The sequence below is a fragment of the Glandiceps talaboti genome, chromosome 1, assembly GCF_964340395.1.
Source record: "Glandiceps talaboti chromosome 1, keGlaTala1.1, whole genome shotgun sequence".
NCBI lineage: Eukaryota > Metazoa > Hemichordata > Enteropneusta > Spengelidae > Glandiceps > Glandiceps talaboti.
The window spans coordinates 21301872-21319444 of record NC_135549.1 but is presented as its reverse complement, the minus strand read 5'-3'; the positions used below and the strand labels follow the sequence as shown (position 1 = coordinate 21319444).

The 17573-nt window shown below is 35.2% G+C and overlaps 1 protein-coding gene across 1 annotated transcript in view; it reads left to right on the top strand.

Moving 5' to 3' along the window:
• Positions 1 to 17573, top strand: part of LOC144446044 (guanine nucleotide-binding protein G(i) subunit alpha-like) — a 51143-nt gene that overhangs the window by 30308 nt on the left and 3262 nt on the right. Inside the window, exons 4-5 of the mRNA XM_078135762.1 lie at positions 13778 to 14064; positions 14802 to 14931. Coding sequence (XP_077991888.1) covers positions 13778 to 14064; positions 14802 to 14931 — 417 coding nt within the window. The remainder of the gene's footprint in view (positions 1 to 13777; positions 14065 to 14801; positions 14932 to 17573) is intronic.

Below are 17573 nucleotides of genomic sequence, written 5' to 3'. Positions count from 1 at the left end.
AATACTAGAGATTATAAAGTTCCTTCTAAGCAAGTACTTCTACAGTTGATGATATAAAACACTGTATAGCATTACTGCTAATGATTATATTTGTTTTGTGTATCTGCATGATTTTAAAGATAATATTTGTGAAATTACATGAGTTATAAGACAGAAAACGCTACTTTATCTAGATAATAGCTAAATGCCATTGGTTTGTTGAGCCTTTATAATGGACAGTAGCGTAATGTGTGATCATACCTGGAATATACATAGGATTTTATATACGTACAGGATCGATACTACAACTAAAGCTTCAAACAACTTGAAATATAGATCGCAGGCTTCAAATAGGTTGAAATGGATGTGTCATTCGGTATACACAGAAGATAAATGAGTGAGAAGATACCGTTCCTGATGAAAAACAACAACACATCATTTAGATTCAGCTCCTTATAGATCAAGATAGTATAGTTCTATGTGCAAGATAAATCAATAATTCACGATTGCGCCGGTATGATGCCAATCCATCGCAACATTTAGCGACCATATCTTTAGAGAGTTCTGCATTCAATAGTATACCTACGCATCGACCTGACATTGACGCATTCACGGAATAAAATATAAAGGGGATTGATTGATCACCCCACTTCACCTAGTTATCTCAATTATAGCATGCTATCAATCATGGAACATGTCAACATGCATGGCTCACCACTCTTCAGCTGGGTCACAGCATCTTAACGTTTTCACTTTAAAGATTTTCTGACATTCTATAGTTACAAAGCCCTTGTAGAAATTCCTAACTTGATATCTTGATTTAAAAGCAAAAGACGTAAGTTTATACTTGCAAAACCTCGCTCAAAACATATCTGATTTGTAATAGCTTTCCTCCAGAATTTCGAAACATGGTATCTGATTCGCAATGTTAACGCCAAGACCATCAAATACGTGACTCAATTACCTTCTTTTAGGTAGGTCTACAAGTGTCTACTCACTGGTCGCTACTTCGAGAGTAAAAAGGAAACAATCTACACATTACGATTTTAAGACTGTGATAGAAAGGTTCTGTGATTACCTATGCACGATTACACGTGGAAAAGTGAAAGCTGTTGTGTCAAAGATCGTGAGAGTCATTGTATTCGGAGATTAGAAAAATGGGACGGCTGCATGTTAAGTTACAAATGAAATGCTATTTCCGGCAGTGGTTTTTTTTCTGTTTGTATTAAGCCACGATATTCCCACTCTTGACTGAGCTTATTTTAAGCCGATTGAAAGTGTCAATTTCCCCATGAATGATATCTCTATTTAGAGATAGGAGTAAGCTCACAGGTAATAAAGTAAAGTAACAAGCAATCAGTCAATTGGTGAATTTAATCTAAGGAACCAACCGTCTTTGCAGTCCATGCTATGTTGTGACTTTAATAGTAGCATGCATTTACAAGTATTCACTTCCGTGTGGCTGTTCTATATTAGTCATTTCGCATCATACACGGTATCCTAATGACCCGAGGGCATAGCATCTGTGGACCTTGAAAAGTAACTACACAGATAAATGATTGACATATCTTAATTAAAGGTGTAATGAGGTGTTAACTGATCGAACAAGTTAAAAGTGGGTCCTCTCTTCGTTTTAATTGCCTATGAATCAATCATTGTCAATGTAATGAACTTCACTTTCAAGTTCCTGTACTAGATAACAGCAAGCACCCTCGTATGTCAGACATGCATTGTTTAACTTGTTAGCCTTGATGGACTCTCCCAAGACTGTAGAAAGACGATTCGTCCTGCCGTCCGTAAGTCTACACTGCCATTCTCAACTATATGCACCGTCCACATTCAATGAAATCGTCCACAGTAAATTGATAACATGAACTATAAATTTCTCAGTTAACTGTTACAACTCTATGACTTAGTAACTAAGGTTTTTCATGTGATTCAAAACTGTAGATGTCTATAAACGTGTTGTAGTGACCTTTCGGTGTCTGTTATATTATATTATTGGTCCAAGAAGTGCAAGGTACATAAAGGACATGCGCATCCCATTTATCAATTGTATTCACTATTTTACAAGGACTGTCATTTCGGGAACATTTTCCATGTCAATGTGTGAAACAGTTTTGCGATACCATGAAAACAAAGTAATTTAAAGACAATCAAACAAACAAAACAAAACAAACAAACAAACAAACAAACAAACAAACAAACAAACAAACAAACATACATACATACATACATACATACATACATACATACATACATACATACATACATACATACATACATACATACATACATACATACATACATACATAAACTTGTTGTATTCGAGAAAAAGTGTAATAGTACGGAGATGTCGGTGATATTTTAAGTTATCGTAAGGTTGACTTTAACAATCAGTTCATTTGTAAACCACGCTTTTGATTAAAAAATTTAAAATAAAATCTCGCATTTGCCGGAATATTGTCGGACTGGTGCCAATTGGACACTCGACTAACTGCATTCATGTGTTCAGGTGTGAACTTTTAGTTTTAAAACATTAATCCGCAATGTCATCTTCGCTTCCAAAATGAAAATTCAAATTTGAGGTAATTCTGAATCAGCTTGTTTTAATTCGAACATGTAAAAGGAGGATTCCACTTGTGTGCTATTCGATCAGAATGCTTGCCATGGCGTAGCATACCCTCCTTTGGTGGGAGGAGGTTCTGGTTTAAACGATCAATACGATGGTTAATCACATTCTTAGGATATCACTCAAACACTGCGTTGTTCATGTAAACTTTCTTCTGGGGACACCGACCTCCTGCTCAGATTTAATTCGGATTTCGACCCGCCTCTAATGCGTTAAAGCAACAGTATAATCTGTATGGAAATTGCGTCTGTATTCAGCTACATATACAACAGGACATTCACCTTCGTTTACAAAGCCAACTGCCACATCAAAGTGTTTCTTAGACTCGCAAAAAAACCATATGCATGTAGGTGTAATTGCCAATAGTCCGTTGGTGCTTGAAATCACTTTCTAAGGGAATATATGTATAACCTTGGCATTTCGTAATCTGAATTACCTGCTTAGGTCTATGTCAGACTTAATTTTGGAACTTCCTTTTCAGATTAGTCATCTGTCATGTCACAAGCATGAATCATCTATATTGATGACATTATCGGATCGCTAGGCCGTTCCCTGCATGACCAGAAACCAAACATTGAGTTTACAGTTTGCTATGCGTTATTTGATTCACCATCACGTCTTACATGTAAAGGGGTCATATGAATTATTAATAAATGTGTAACATGTTTGTTATTGTACGTACAATAACCAACATTTTACACATTTTGTGTTTGCTTTTTGCAGTATATTGAGTTACAAAAACAGACTGGGTCTATGTTGTTCCACATGCATTGATTTTTCAAGTAGGATGCCATGATGAAATTGTTTTACAAATTACAAGTCCAAAATAAATACCCAATCCACATCCATTCTCCGTCGGTCTACTGTGAATGACTCTAAGTTCAGCCGCCGCGTGTTCACAACGGACTTACTTCGTCAGGGTACAAATTAGAAGTGTATTGCACAAGACAGAATAGGAGAAGATTATTTAGTCCATCTAATGGTTCCACAGTAACCGATAAACCTCCCAGTTATTAAATGCGTCAGATCCCCGGGGCTCTAAACAATATAAAACATTCTTCAAAAACTCAATAAGATATAAGGAGAAATACTAGTAATCCTAATAGCCTGTAGCTTCCTGCTATAGAGTATATATATATATTACTATTTGTAACGCATATCAGCGTTTGACGACTCCGTCTACCATACATAATTATTACTGTAACTTAGCACTGTATGTACGGTACTGCTAATTGCAATGGCAGACAGTTGACTTGAAGCAAAACGTCGTCTGGTTCAACAAACATATTGCTACATTTTAGTATCTTGCTGTAGTGAATAGAAATCTGTCTAATCGTTGTGTTTTTTTATTGTCTGGGGTGACACATATCGTACCAAAATGGCTACATTTCTTTTGTTCTAGCTACCTTAATCTCAGTAAATCGTCGCCAACGTATATATATATATATATATAGGCCTAGCTATACTTTTTTTATCATGCCAGACGATACGATGTAACACTGTTAGTATGATTTTTGTCGAGTAAGGGGATGAAAATGTAGCAATATTTGTAAGACATGTATGGATTCAGATGTAGCAATGTCAGTGATATTTTTGTCAAGGGAGGCGACGATTCGTTTCAACTTCACTGGTTTCCATTGTAGAACAAAGACATAACACTTAGGCAAGGAAGCAAATACAATCTTTGTAATAGCTTCGGCACGATTATTCATTTGTGCCTATCTCGATCATAAGCTTGTTTCTTAAGACGATTACAAAAAATTTTCAAAAATGCTATGATTTTTTGAAGCTAATTCTAACTGGCAGGGATTTTACACACTCTCAGTACATTACGTAAACGCTATAAGAAAGGTCATTTCATATCATCAGGTGTGATCTCCTGTCCGTTATTTGTCATTAACGATTAGTTATCCGTCAGAATCACCATCCAATAGACTGATATTAATATTATCATATTAAGATAGAAACATTTCGTTAGCTAATTTGTGTCAAGAACGTTCTTGTTAGGAAATATGATATTTCATCAGTGACAGTTTTGATATACCGCTTTGTGGCAAAATGTTATCACGGATAAACAACACTGCTATAGCTTTAATTAACCCGATAAGCGTACAGTCTATCGTAGAGAGATTGAATGCATATACTTTTGCGTACTTACCAACACACATGTGTACACACATATTAGACATACGCATGGAGACACACGCACAGATCCACAAACATACAGAGAGAGACAGACCGACAGTCAGTCAGTCAGTCAGTCAGTCAGCCAGCCAGCCAGTCAGTCAGACACACACACACACACACACACACACACTCACACACACACACACACACACACACACATACATACATACATACATACATACATACATACATACATACATACATACATACATACATACATACATACGTACATACATACATACATAACACACACACACATCACAGGTATGCTGATTTGTAACAAATCCGATAGACAAATTTGTATGGGTTGTCCTCGTATGACTCTTTTGTAAAAGCTGCCACAACTTTTAGCTCTATTAAAAAATTCAAATCTGCTGAAGGAGTTGACTGAATACCTTTACAGCACATTATAAATGATATACTTTCAATAACCAATACACAGCCAAAGCATCTTAATAAACAGGGCATGAGTTATAACACTTCTTAGTAAATCAACACTCCTGAAAGCTTGGAATATCTTTTTGCACTAATACCCCACAAAGTGAGCTTTTGGCAATGTGTCATCTAACTGAAGCAATGGAATTGATAATGTTGGCTATTGGGGCATATATCAATGATTCTAACTTCACACAACACAGTTCGTGCAATCTATCAATGTTTGAGTCTCTCACGTCCTCGTTAGTAACAAGAGTCGTGTTCTAGGTGTGAATAAAACCCCATCGGTTTCATGTTAGCATGTTGTATCGTATCCTCAATCAATATTCGTCGCGTCGAGTAGATATTGTATGCTACTCCTATCATATCTAGTACTCGATAAGTTGTAGGAGACACGGTATGCACGTTCGGTTAAAGCATCGATCAATTCAATACTTGTCTTATTTCTTTGTTGTGATTTTTTGTCATCGCCTCTATCACTGTTCTAACCTTTGCGTTTGCAATCAAAGCAAACTGATTGAACTGATTGTGGATAATGTAACCATAAGATATCATTCTTTAAAAGTAAGATTCTGTCAGAAATATTTTGATATGCTTCGATAATATAATATGATATAATATAATATAATGTGATATGATATAATATAATATAATATAATATAATATAATATAATATATATATATAGACATAATATATATATATATCAGACAACTGCAGTTGACTGATGATCGCGCAATGCGTGAAACTCCGAGTTACAACCAAGAAAGAGTTCCAGTACTACCAAAACTATTGCGCTCTGCCACTACGGTATAGAGCACTGTCTTAGCAGATTGACACTCACCGAGTTATATATATATATATATATATATATATATATATATATATATATATATATATATATATATATATATATATATATATATATATATATATATATATATATATATATATATATATATATGTATGTATGTATATATATATATATATATATATATATATATATATATATCAGAGAGATTATATATGCATTACATAGCATCCAAGCATATATATATATATATATACATATATACATACACACACACACACACACACACACATATATATATATATATATATATATATATATATATATATATATATATATATATATATATATATATGTGTGTGTGTGTGTGTGTGTGTGTGTATGTATATATGTATATATATATATATGCTTGGATGCTATGTAATGCATATATAATCTCTCTGATATATATATATATATATATATATATATATATATATATATATATATATATATATATATATATATATATATATATATACATATATACACTGTTCAGTACTTTCCCCTCCCCAATAGGATACCATTGTTACAGACACTTATCTAATCAGTGTTGTTACTACATACAGGTCTGTAATCGTTTCCACATCTCTATTTAGATTTAGCCTTAATGACGAATACAGCGGGACACTATATTTCATACTGAGTTAATGACTTCATTTCCAGGGGAAGTAATTCCTCAATCAGAAGCTAGTTTTCGCTCTCTTTCTTATTTATGGTGACCACCTGGTGAGCATTGTTTTCTTGTTTGGAGTTGTAGGGTATTTCGTACATTAATTCTCATTTTATTTTACAGTATATATTATTATCAAGATGTGCATAAAATGTCAATATTATGGTGGCGTTTATATGGACATACGGATTCAAAGAATTAGCAAATTACTATCGTTTTGACTTTGCTGACACAAAAAACACAAGTGTTACAGTTGGTGATGTATAATTTTAGTTCTTGGGGATCACGACGCAGTTTCCCGCCGAACTATCTAATAGAAATAGGAATACCTAACCAAATCTTTAGAAAAAAAAAGTATACCCAAATTGAACATTTCATACCATTCATTATTTCAGCTTCCCGCCGAACTATTTAATAGAAACTCCTAATTTTCTAGAATTTTTTGGCAACGCCTAACCGAATTTTAGAAAAGAATGTCAGAAGTATCCCATAATTTTGTTAAAATGTTATTATATTTTCATGTAAAAATAATAACTAAACCTTGGAATTTCCATCCAGTGTGTAACATGCACTGCAAAGGTTAAAGGTCGCATGTGTCTGGTATTGGGTGAGATGATAAATATTGCTTTAGTGATTCTAAAAGTAATAACAGGCGGCAACACTCTGTCCATTAGGTAAAACCTCTTTACAGATAATGTAGAATTAGTCATAAATAATAGCAGCATTACTATTAGACCACTGTGAAACAGTCATTAGCTATATAATCACTTGCTAATATTAGCATTTCATCTGGATCTAATAAGTCATATTCCATTTACATGAAATATTTTGATGCCGCGCGCGCGCGTGTGTGTGTGTGTGTGTGTGTGTGCGCGCGCGCTCGTGCGTGCGTGCGTTCGTGCGTCTTCTGTAACAGTAATTAACTATGTGTGCACTCAGCAACGGAAACCATCAGAAAATAGCTTTTGATTGTGATACATTTTTCATGCTTTTATGAAGATATACGAAAGGGAATCAAGACGTGACCGTTACCAGGGGCAACACTACCTTGTCCCAACTTGGCACGCGACGTGACGGCAGCGATATAATTGACAAATCATTTCAACCCCTAACAAATTATACACAAATTTCGACTAGACTAAATTATCTACTACTAAATTTTACTTCACGCCGTGAAGAACTCAGTCAACGTTCCTGGTTGTGTGGGTGATTCCTATCATTAAAGCACACTTCGATAGAAAATGTAATGAATTCAAGCAGTTTGAGCGTTATTTCAATTACAAGCTAGGTAGTTCGTTAAAATAGAACTGAATAATTGCCTTCGTATAAATGATGATGGATTCTACAAACCTATCGATTGAACAACGATTGTGTCTTAAATTCGTTGTTGTTTGATACAGGGGAAAGTTTATTAGCGAAGGGGGGGGGGGTCTGATTAAAAACTGTATAGAATGCTGAAATAAGTCAGAGACCTCCTTGGTTTATAAAATACATAAAACAGTAACCTAATATATGAATATTCTGGCTTTATGAGGTCTCGAGGGACAGTGTTTTTTAAATCTCTTTTCTTGAAGATCCCAAACGAAAGACATGTATATCACGGCTTAAATAAAACCATAATCAATTATGAAACGTCGTGTAACATGTACTATTGCATGTAATGTGTGTGTCTGCGTGTTAGCATGTCTGCTTGCCTGCCTGCCTGCCTGTCTGTCTGTCTCTCTGTCTGTCTCTCTGTCTCTGTCTGTCTGTCTGTCTGTCTGTCTGTCTGTCTGTCTGTCTGTCCGTCCGTCCGTTTACGATTATGTGTATGTATGGGTGTGGGTGTACACAACTGCACGTGTGTGTATGTATGTACACACAGCATAAATTACATGTAAAAATATTTTTCTAATTTTATTCTATTAAATCAAATTTATAAAAAAAAATTCTAGTATTTAAAGTATTTCCTTTCACTGCAGGCGTCGTTTCGTGTGAACACTGCTATCTTACCCCCACCCTGTCAGAGAATATCAAAGTTGAAAACAATAAATATTTTAAATAATCTTTAGGAACTGTAGTATTTGTAACTTTTGAACCCTTACATTTCACAGTTAACCATATATCCATACTACGTATTACATTTACGCCAAGATAATAGAAAACCATGTAACTCGTAGTTCTTTGAGGTTACGAGATAAATACGCGTGCAACATTATCCTACAGGTAGTATATAGCTGTAAACGAAAAACTTGAAAACATGATATTGAATGCGTCGGTGTCTTAAGACACATTTTGCCTATAGCAGAATAAACAATGATTTGGGCGGTAAATTCTGTAACTTAATATGAGATCATACTAGCTACTAATCCCAAGAGAAACGTTGATAACTGGAGGAATGCATCGGTCGGTTCGATCACCCAATGCAATCAGATAACCAAATTATGCATAACGCCTGAAGTTATACTCCTCCCCTTTTTTATTTTGTGGGGGACTTCCATACCACCAAAGGATTATATCGCCCTTTGTTAAAATTCTTTAGACTTACAGATACTAATATGATATTAGCAGACGATGCACTTTTAGATATGAAATTTGAAGATTAATACTCAGGAGAGATTTGTAGCAACAAACCCACGTGAGATTTCACAGAATACAAAATTAGAAAGTTGCCTGAATTGTGTATATGTTACGTAGGTGGGCTATCACTACGCAAACATTTCTGCGACAAATTACCTCTTCCTTAGTGAGAACGTGCAAGAGATAAAAATAATTTTAAAAAAATTAACAAATTTTTATTTAAATGGCATTCCCTCGCATGAGGTATGCGAGAATAACACTTCTCACAGCCTCTCTGTGAAAATTCACAACCTCGCAATAACCTCGCAGTGTTCTTCGACGTAGTCTTGCGAGAAATAAAAGTCTCTCAAGGTAACTATGAGAATGTAGTCTTCTCGTCGAAGATCCTCGACAAAATGAAATATCACAGGAGACAGCGAGAGACAATTTCATCTTTTTTTCTAACTTGTGTTCTTAAAGCTGCAAGGAAGTGATAACCTCCAGCAGAAATGGTTGCCTAGTGTGTGTCAGTGTCGCTAATAAATTGGACTAAAGTTTTGGGATACAATTTACCATTAATTGTCTATGCATATCAAAAGTAAAGGCTTCCGTGTTTTAGTAATACTAAAACATCAGTTGCTATTAGCAGAACTCAGACTTTATATTTTAGTCAAACCTTACAAACAAGTCGATGGCATTCAGTAAAAGTATACTTAAAAGTCAAGGAAACCCTGTAATTCCAGCACCTGGGCTAACAACACCAGTGTACAGTATTTAATGGCATCGAAGGCTTGCATCAACATCATGCTAGAACAGGTTAATAGAGGTTTAATGTAACCAATTTCGCTGGTTTAAAATTGTAGAAATTCAACTTATGCCGCTTTACAGAAATGTAAACTTCTACGCTTCATGTGTGCTGCCGAGACAAGTATTTCACCTATACAAGCTGCCCATATGTATTCATATAGGCGTAAACATTTGCCAGGAAATTTAAGGAGGTTGGAGAAATTCGATTCCATCCAAAGTGCTTAGAAATATGTCTTGACTACACCTCACTGATCACACTTGTTTAACATTTCGAAATATGTCGAAAGTTACTATAACATTTCCCATACATGTCATCCGATAATTAAGACCTGTGTATTCGGAACACTATCTGAATTCTTGAGTACAATTTAAGTGGAGTGAAACGGATGCTATTGATTTATGAAAGAGAAACTCTATCAGGAGGAAGTCAAGATCGCATACACCATATCGTTGAAGTTTGCATTCTAGTCTTACCGTATCGGTTTCCAAAAAAATTGGCTTTATTATGTATTAATCGATGTGATTATCGGTGATGAGGACCTCAACTTGAGATGAAATACCTTTCGAATGAGAAATGATATTGACTCAGATGTTCGTGGATTAGCCAGGTAGTCTTTTCGCACATCATCATCTGATCCAAGTGTTGCATTAATCTATTTGCATATAAATTATCTCCATTCAAAATTAATACAAAGCAACACCAACAAGAATTACACGACTAAAGCGTATTACTGATTCGAAAGTGGGATTTGGTACATCTGAATCATGGAGTTTCTGCAAATTTTAGCGTAATATGTTGAATATTTGACAAAAAGGTTTCTTCTTGATAACTTTAGTCCACTTTAAGAGTGTTCCGTTCAGGCTAAACATGATTGAGATAATTGGTACATTTGGTTGCCATGTAAATGCAAATTCAAAAGAAGTCGAAATCTAATGTAAATTTGAGGATAGCATGTAAACTCACAAACTAGCTAAGTAATAATCTTTACTTGGCATATGAAGTGTCGTGCTAAAGTTGTAAATTCAATTTAATGCCTGACTTCATATATAAACATAAAGCCTAAATCGAATGCCTGTAAGGTAATCAACATCCTACAAGAGCTTGATCACGTACTCCAGTTTTTCCCCATGTTTGTTTGTAGTTTCATGCACATATTACACTAGAGCAGAAGGTTCCATGATTGTATCTATTTCAGTGAATGTGTTGTTGCAGTCTTCCAGAAGGCAGGTGCATTATGGTTGTATGCACGACTTCTTTTTGTCTACCGGTAGTATGACGTCATGAAATATCGTCTGTATCGACTTCACGTGAACCTACTGCGGTGTTCCCTTTCATGTTCTCGGAAAAACAAGGTTTTGCCCTTTGGCAATGAGAATACAGACACTGACTATATGCATAATATACACACATGACGCATTTAGATTTCAGCATGATTTTCTTTTCCAATTTATAAATTCATGTGTGAAAACTCACAAAAGAATGTGCAGAAATATACAAACAAATAAATATATTACAATCTACATTACAAATGCTGATTGAAGGACGATTTGGCCATGTGGATATGGCAGCTCGATGAAATAAATTGAAAAAAATTGCCTAAGGAATAAAGTTAAGGTTATTTATGAAATCCAAACATTCTTAATTGAAAGTGTTAGTTAAGATATTGATTATCAAAGAATCGTTAAAATTTATTATGCCTTCTGGAATATGTAATATCGGTTCCTGCGATAATTATCTGTGTAGGTACTGATACCGTCCGGCACTTTTAAATACTGACACCACAAGATGTGTTTCGCCTCAGACCACTAAAAATGTTAGTGGTCTGAAGTTTAGCATGTCAGTAGAACACAACAGTGACATTTTCGAATTTTTTTTCTGACGGTATGTAGATGACGTCACAGAATACATCTTAAAATGCATTCCAAATAACCAAAGTTGTTACATCAAGCAATTATAATGATACTACGTAGAGAGGGAATGTTACCAATGATTGAAACCGAATGGCTTACGAGTATAATGAGATAGAAAGCTTATCAGAAATCCCGCTGAATGTCACAAAAAAGTTGCTGACCGTTTCAGGCTAAGATTGATATACATGGCTGACAAACACAAACGTGAAAACTCGAATGAATCCCTTGACATTAAAAGAAAAATTCTTTAATATATATACCGTTCAGAAAACCTTAACTAGAATCGAACTATATTGAAATTATAATGTAGATCAAGATCAGAAGCACAGCATAAGGCTTGAGAATCCAGTCTCGTAATGTTGCTATTGGCTACATTTAGTTAAATGCCATTAACAACCTATTCATTTCTTGTGCAAACAAATACCGGGTTTCACTGCCTAAAAATCAGGCGGAAGTGTCGTACCTAGAGATCTAGAATTGCATTTTACAAACGTCATGACTATTTTATAAGGGTATTCTATACTTCGACACGGGCGACCTCCGTCCATTAACAAGTGCAGGTGTTTGTCTGCCTGGATTCTTTCCTTTGTATATAATGCATTGTTAATCAGACGTGCGGATATAGACTGGCATTGCATCAAGTGAAGGGCCTTGATAAGCGAACAGAATACTCTCCTGTAACGTTAGCTTTCGAAGTGATTCTGATTCATATTCGACGTTTCGGATGAACTTCATGCATCTTGTAGGATCTTACAATGTAAATGTTCACACATTGTTGTGGCGCAGTTTCACACGAAAGTAAAGGCGAGTACTCAGGATGTTATCGACAAAGTGTGGTTCTTGTAATATGCTCGCAGTTGTCATTTGCACGATGGTAGCTATTTTTAGCAAGCATATAGATAAAGGGTTCCGAAACGTATTTGAAGCTATCAATTTATCCACTAGATACGCGTTGATCAGATTTCACTCCTGGGGACTTTGTCGGGAACCTGACCAGCGCACCTGGGAGTCAAATGATTCCCGCTGAAGTATGGAAATTAGGATGATAACATGGAAATACGAGAGACTGTCTAATTGCTTTATGTTGTAAAAGTTGCGCTATTCTAATATTCACGTTTCAGTAACTCTCAAAATAAATTGAAAACTTGAGTTCGAATAAGTTACTGGAAACACGCCGCGAGAATGTTGTAAGGTGAACGTTTTATAGCATGTTTTTTTTCCTGAAGTTACAATGGATGCGGATTAATCTTTTTAAGATTTAGGTCGAAATCAAAATTCTGTTAACTTTATCTTCCAACTTTGCAAATTTTAAATTTCTTATGTTGACCACTGAGTAGAAATAACAAATAATTTAAAAACTTTCACTTTGCGTAAACGCTACCTTTCCGTGAGATGGAATTATCTATTTGGACAGGATAGGATACGCTTTCCGCTCATGCTGAAGTAAGGTAGAATGCGTCTTGTGGGAGCTGATTTACATAAATACAAAGTTCGCAAAATATCTCCAAACTTTGTGATACGAAAGATTGTTCTTGGTCTTTTCGAAAGAAATTTTGTGTTTTCAAGCAAATCAACAGTCTATTATTTTCCTATCGGGTTAACACAGTATTCAGCAACCATATTGGATTCTGAAATAGTTTAGTTTTGATATCATTTTGATATCTGTTTTCAAAATTTGTATTGACTCCTGATTTTGTCTTGTGTTTGATAAATACCTACCAAATTTCGTTTACTTAATATCATTCCTTCATTATGGTGATGATACAGAAAGATGCTCAGTGGATACTGGCAAAAGCAGGTGAAGTCGAAGAAGGATTCTTAAGACCTGAACTGGCAACATCGATAAAACGACTATGGCTGGATAAAGGTGTACAAGAAACCTTTAGGCGATCTAGAGAATATCAACTGAATGACTCCACAGCCTACTATCTAAACTCCATAGATCGTCTTGCTGCGGTAGAGTACATACCAACTCAACAAGATGTCCTTAGAGGTAGAGTTAGAACTACCGGAATCGTGGAAACGCACTTTGAATTCAGGAAACTTCAGTTCAAGTAAGTAGTCTTGGTGTTGCAACAATGACCTGTCTGACAGAGTTTAGTACTTTATATCTTTAAAAGCAGTTATGTGACGTCGCCGCCATACAGTAAGAACGTACACAGATATATGCATGATCATGTACACTGTGTATCCGCGTAATAAGCATTAGGAATGATGCTTTTTAACTGATAATCCAAGTTTATCTAGACACGGAATAACACGGCATATTGGAGAAAATGAGTCTGACTCGCTTCAGTGAATTTCTTCACACAAACCAATGTATTCCCAAACTTGTAGAAGATCAAACTTTCAATTTCGGAAGACTTACGGATTTGATCGGTAGAACATCTTCATTAATTGATATACGGTACACGCACATTATTCTATCAGATAGCATCCATAGACGTCTCCATTTGCAATTTTTGAAGAAATGCCTTTTGATGGCGATCGACTGATATCGAGACGCTTTCTAAAGAGAAAGATGATACCGTAACTTGCAGACAAGAAAGCTATATTTGTTACATACAAATGAGTGAGCCATCCACCAAAGTATTGGATTTCTATCCAAAAATAATATGTTGGTTAATATTACTGGCTAATAAGATATTCGAACATTCCCAAGACGTTCAATCGAGTTGCTGAACAGATACAACGCTGTGTCTGCCTCACATCTCCATTTACAATGAAAGCATCTGGAGACATTAAACAATTGAGATTCACCCGTTCCTTTCATTTTTCACATTTGTCTTAGAATGGTAGATGTAGGAGGCCAAAGGTCACAACGAAAGAAGTGGATTCACTGTTTTGAAGACGTAACAGCGATTATATTTTGCGTAGCTCTTAGTGAATATGATCTAGTATTAGCAGAAGACGAGGAGATGGTAAGACGCCTTTTTATCATCAAAACGTGGTGGTATAGATATTGTTCTAGGGTTGAATAACGTACGGTTAAAGGAGACACAGTCTGTTAGCATTGTTAGGTTTATGGTCTGTGGTAGCTAATGACGTTTCGTCATATTCAAATATATTCAAATATTCAAAATCCTAAGGCATTCCACGCCCTGGGTTTCGAACACAACACTTTTTTGTTCAATATTAGTGAGTTTTGCCTTCTCAATCAGTTTAGTCTGCTAGTGTGTGTGTATATATATATATATATATATATATATATATATATATATATATATATATATATATATATATATATATATATATATATATATATATATGTGTGTGTGTGTGTGTGTGTGTGTGTGTGTGTGTGTGTGTGTGTGTGTGTGTGTGTATATATATTGTGTGTGAGTATGTGTGTGTGTATGTATTGTGTGTGTGTGTGTGTGTGTGTGTGTGTGTGTGTGTGTGTGTGTGTGCATTTGTGCTGTGTACTCCCATTGCAGTCGGAAAGAGACCCAAGTTACAATTTAACCTACACGAGCCGTAACTGGAACGTTATATTCACTAAACATTGACCAGTTACTTATCATTAATTGAATCTGTACTATGTGACAAGTTTACATTTTGAGCCACGACAAAGCTTGATTTTGAATCTATCACCATGTTAAAACTGCACTTCCTGTAACTTGAGTATTTTTTTTCGTTCAAACAAGATAATATTTTCACTGAAATTGTCAAAATATCAATAATTATATCTTGTACGTGTTAATCGGTGGTCGATATTATCCATAAATACCACAGAAACAGGTTGAAATCATTAACGCCGCTGAGAATGCTGTTTTTGGGTGCGGACATAAATCTTTTTTATTTTATTTTATTTTATTTATCAAGTATACAGCTGCAAAAATATGTTTTAACTACAGGTGATGCAATACTGTTCAGTGTGTACGATATTACGAGCAAGTTGTTGTACCTAACAAAACATTTTTTTATAAATTAATCCAGTTGCAGCTAGTGCAGCATTAAAGTGTGTATGTCTGTTTTAACCAGTTTATTTACAAATCATTTCCTGTACGTACTATAACAAACCTTCTGTTACAATTTATTGAGTTACAGACACGGCCTTGGGTCATGTTTTTCCTTTGTTTTTTGTTCAAGCAGAAGTTTAAAGAAGTCCTAAATAAATACCTCTTTAAGTTTCTTATTAACAATCAAGCATATCATAACGTCATCCACATTCAGATACTAAAACAATACAAGTTACCTCTATAATTATGAACAAAAAGGCTAGCCGCGACCAAATTTCGAAACCTCTTATGGTTTTAAAATGTGAGGTTTCGTGCTATTAGCTCTTCGTGGGATAATTGCAAAAACACATCAAATCGATGTGATAAAAAAAACTATTGACGAAAGACAATGAAATAAAATTGTTAAAATCACAATATTCGCTAGTAAAGACAGGTTGAAAAAAGGTCTCGGGGGACCAATACCTCTATTCTATAAACATGACTACATTGTCATTGATACAACCAGCGAAAAAAAACCATCAGTGTGTTGATTCCATGAATTGAGCCAAGGAAAGACTTCACACAAAGACAAAATTAGGTAAAATCAACAAAACAACTGATACAAAAACAACAGTGGGTGCCTTTGATGTTAGGTTTACGCAATGCTTTTACCAGATTGTTTATATCTGTAGAAATTATAATGTAAGAGTAACAGCCTTCTCAGTTTTATATCACTAATATATCAGTTATATCAGTAAACAGAGTCATGGGATCCGGAATCCTGTGGTGTTTATGCTTTGATAACTTACCGGCACTCATTACATGTTATGTCTTTGCATGAACCGTGTCTCGTACCACGAGCAAGCAAATGCACTGAAGGTTCTTCGCGGGTAGTAAGTATAATGTCGACTAAATGTAAAATGCATCCGGGTTTAATATTTTTTGCCTGCTGAAGAAGAGAGATTTCCATATATACTTGCCTATAGGAATATGATTACTCAATATAGACTGATGTCGATATATCTTTTGTTTCTGCAAATAATTCATCAGTTTGGTGACACAGCTGGCGTAAGACGTACAAAGGATGCGATTTGTTGTAATCCGTTTTTGAAGGATTAAAAGATGATTGTTTAAAAAGATCTTACTAATAATTTAATAAATGTGCTTGACAATTAATACTACCTACCTACCTATCTATCTATCTATCTATCTATCTATCTATCTATCTATCTGTCTGTCTGTCTGTCTGTCTGTCTGTCTGTCTGTCTGTCTGTCTGTCTGTCTGTCTGTCTGTCTGTCTGTCTGTCTGTCTGTCTGTCTGTCTGTCTGTCTGTCTGTCTAGCTAGCTCTCTCTCTCTCTCTCTATCTATCTATCTATCTATCTATCTATCTATCTATCTATCTATCTATCTATCTATCTATCTATCTATCTATCTACCTACCTACCTACCTACCTACCTACCTACCTACCTACCTACCTACCTACCTACCTACCCTCATACCTATCCACAAATACAATCTCTAACAAAGGCCAAGGGTTTAATGCACATAGTGTCTATATGTGTTTAACGTTGGTGAAATGGGTTTAAACGAAGTGACTAGACGTTTAAGTGTCACGTACA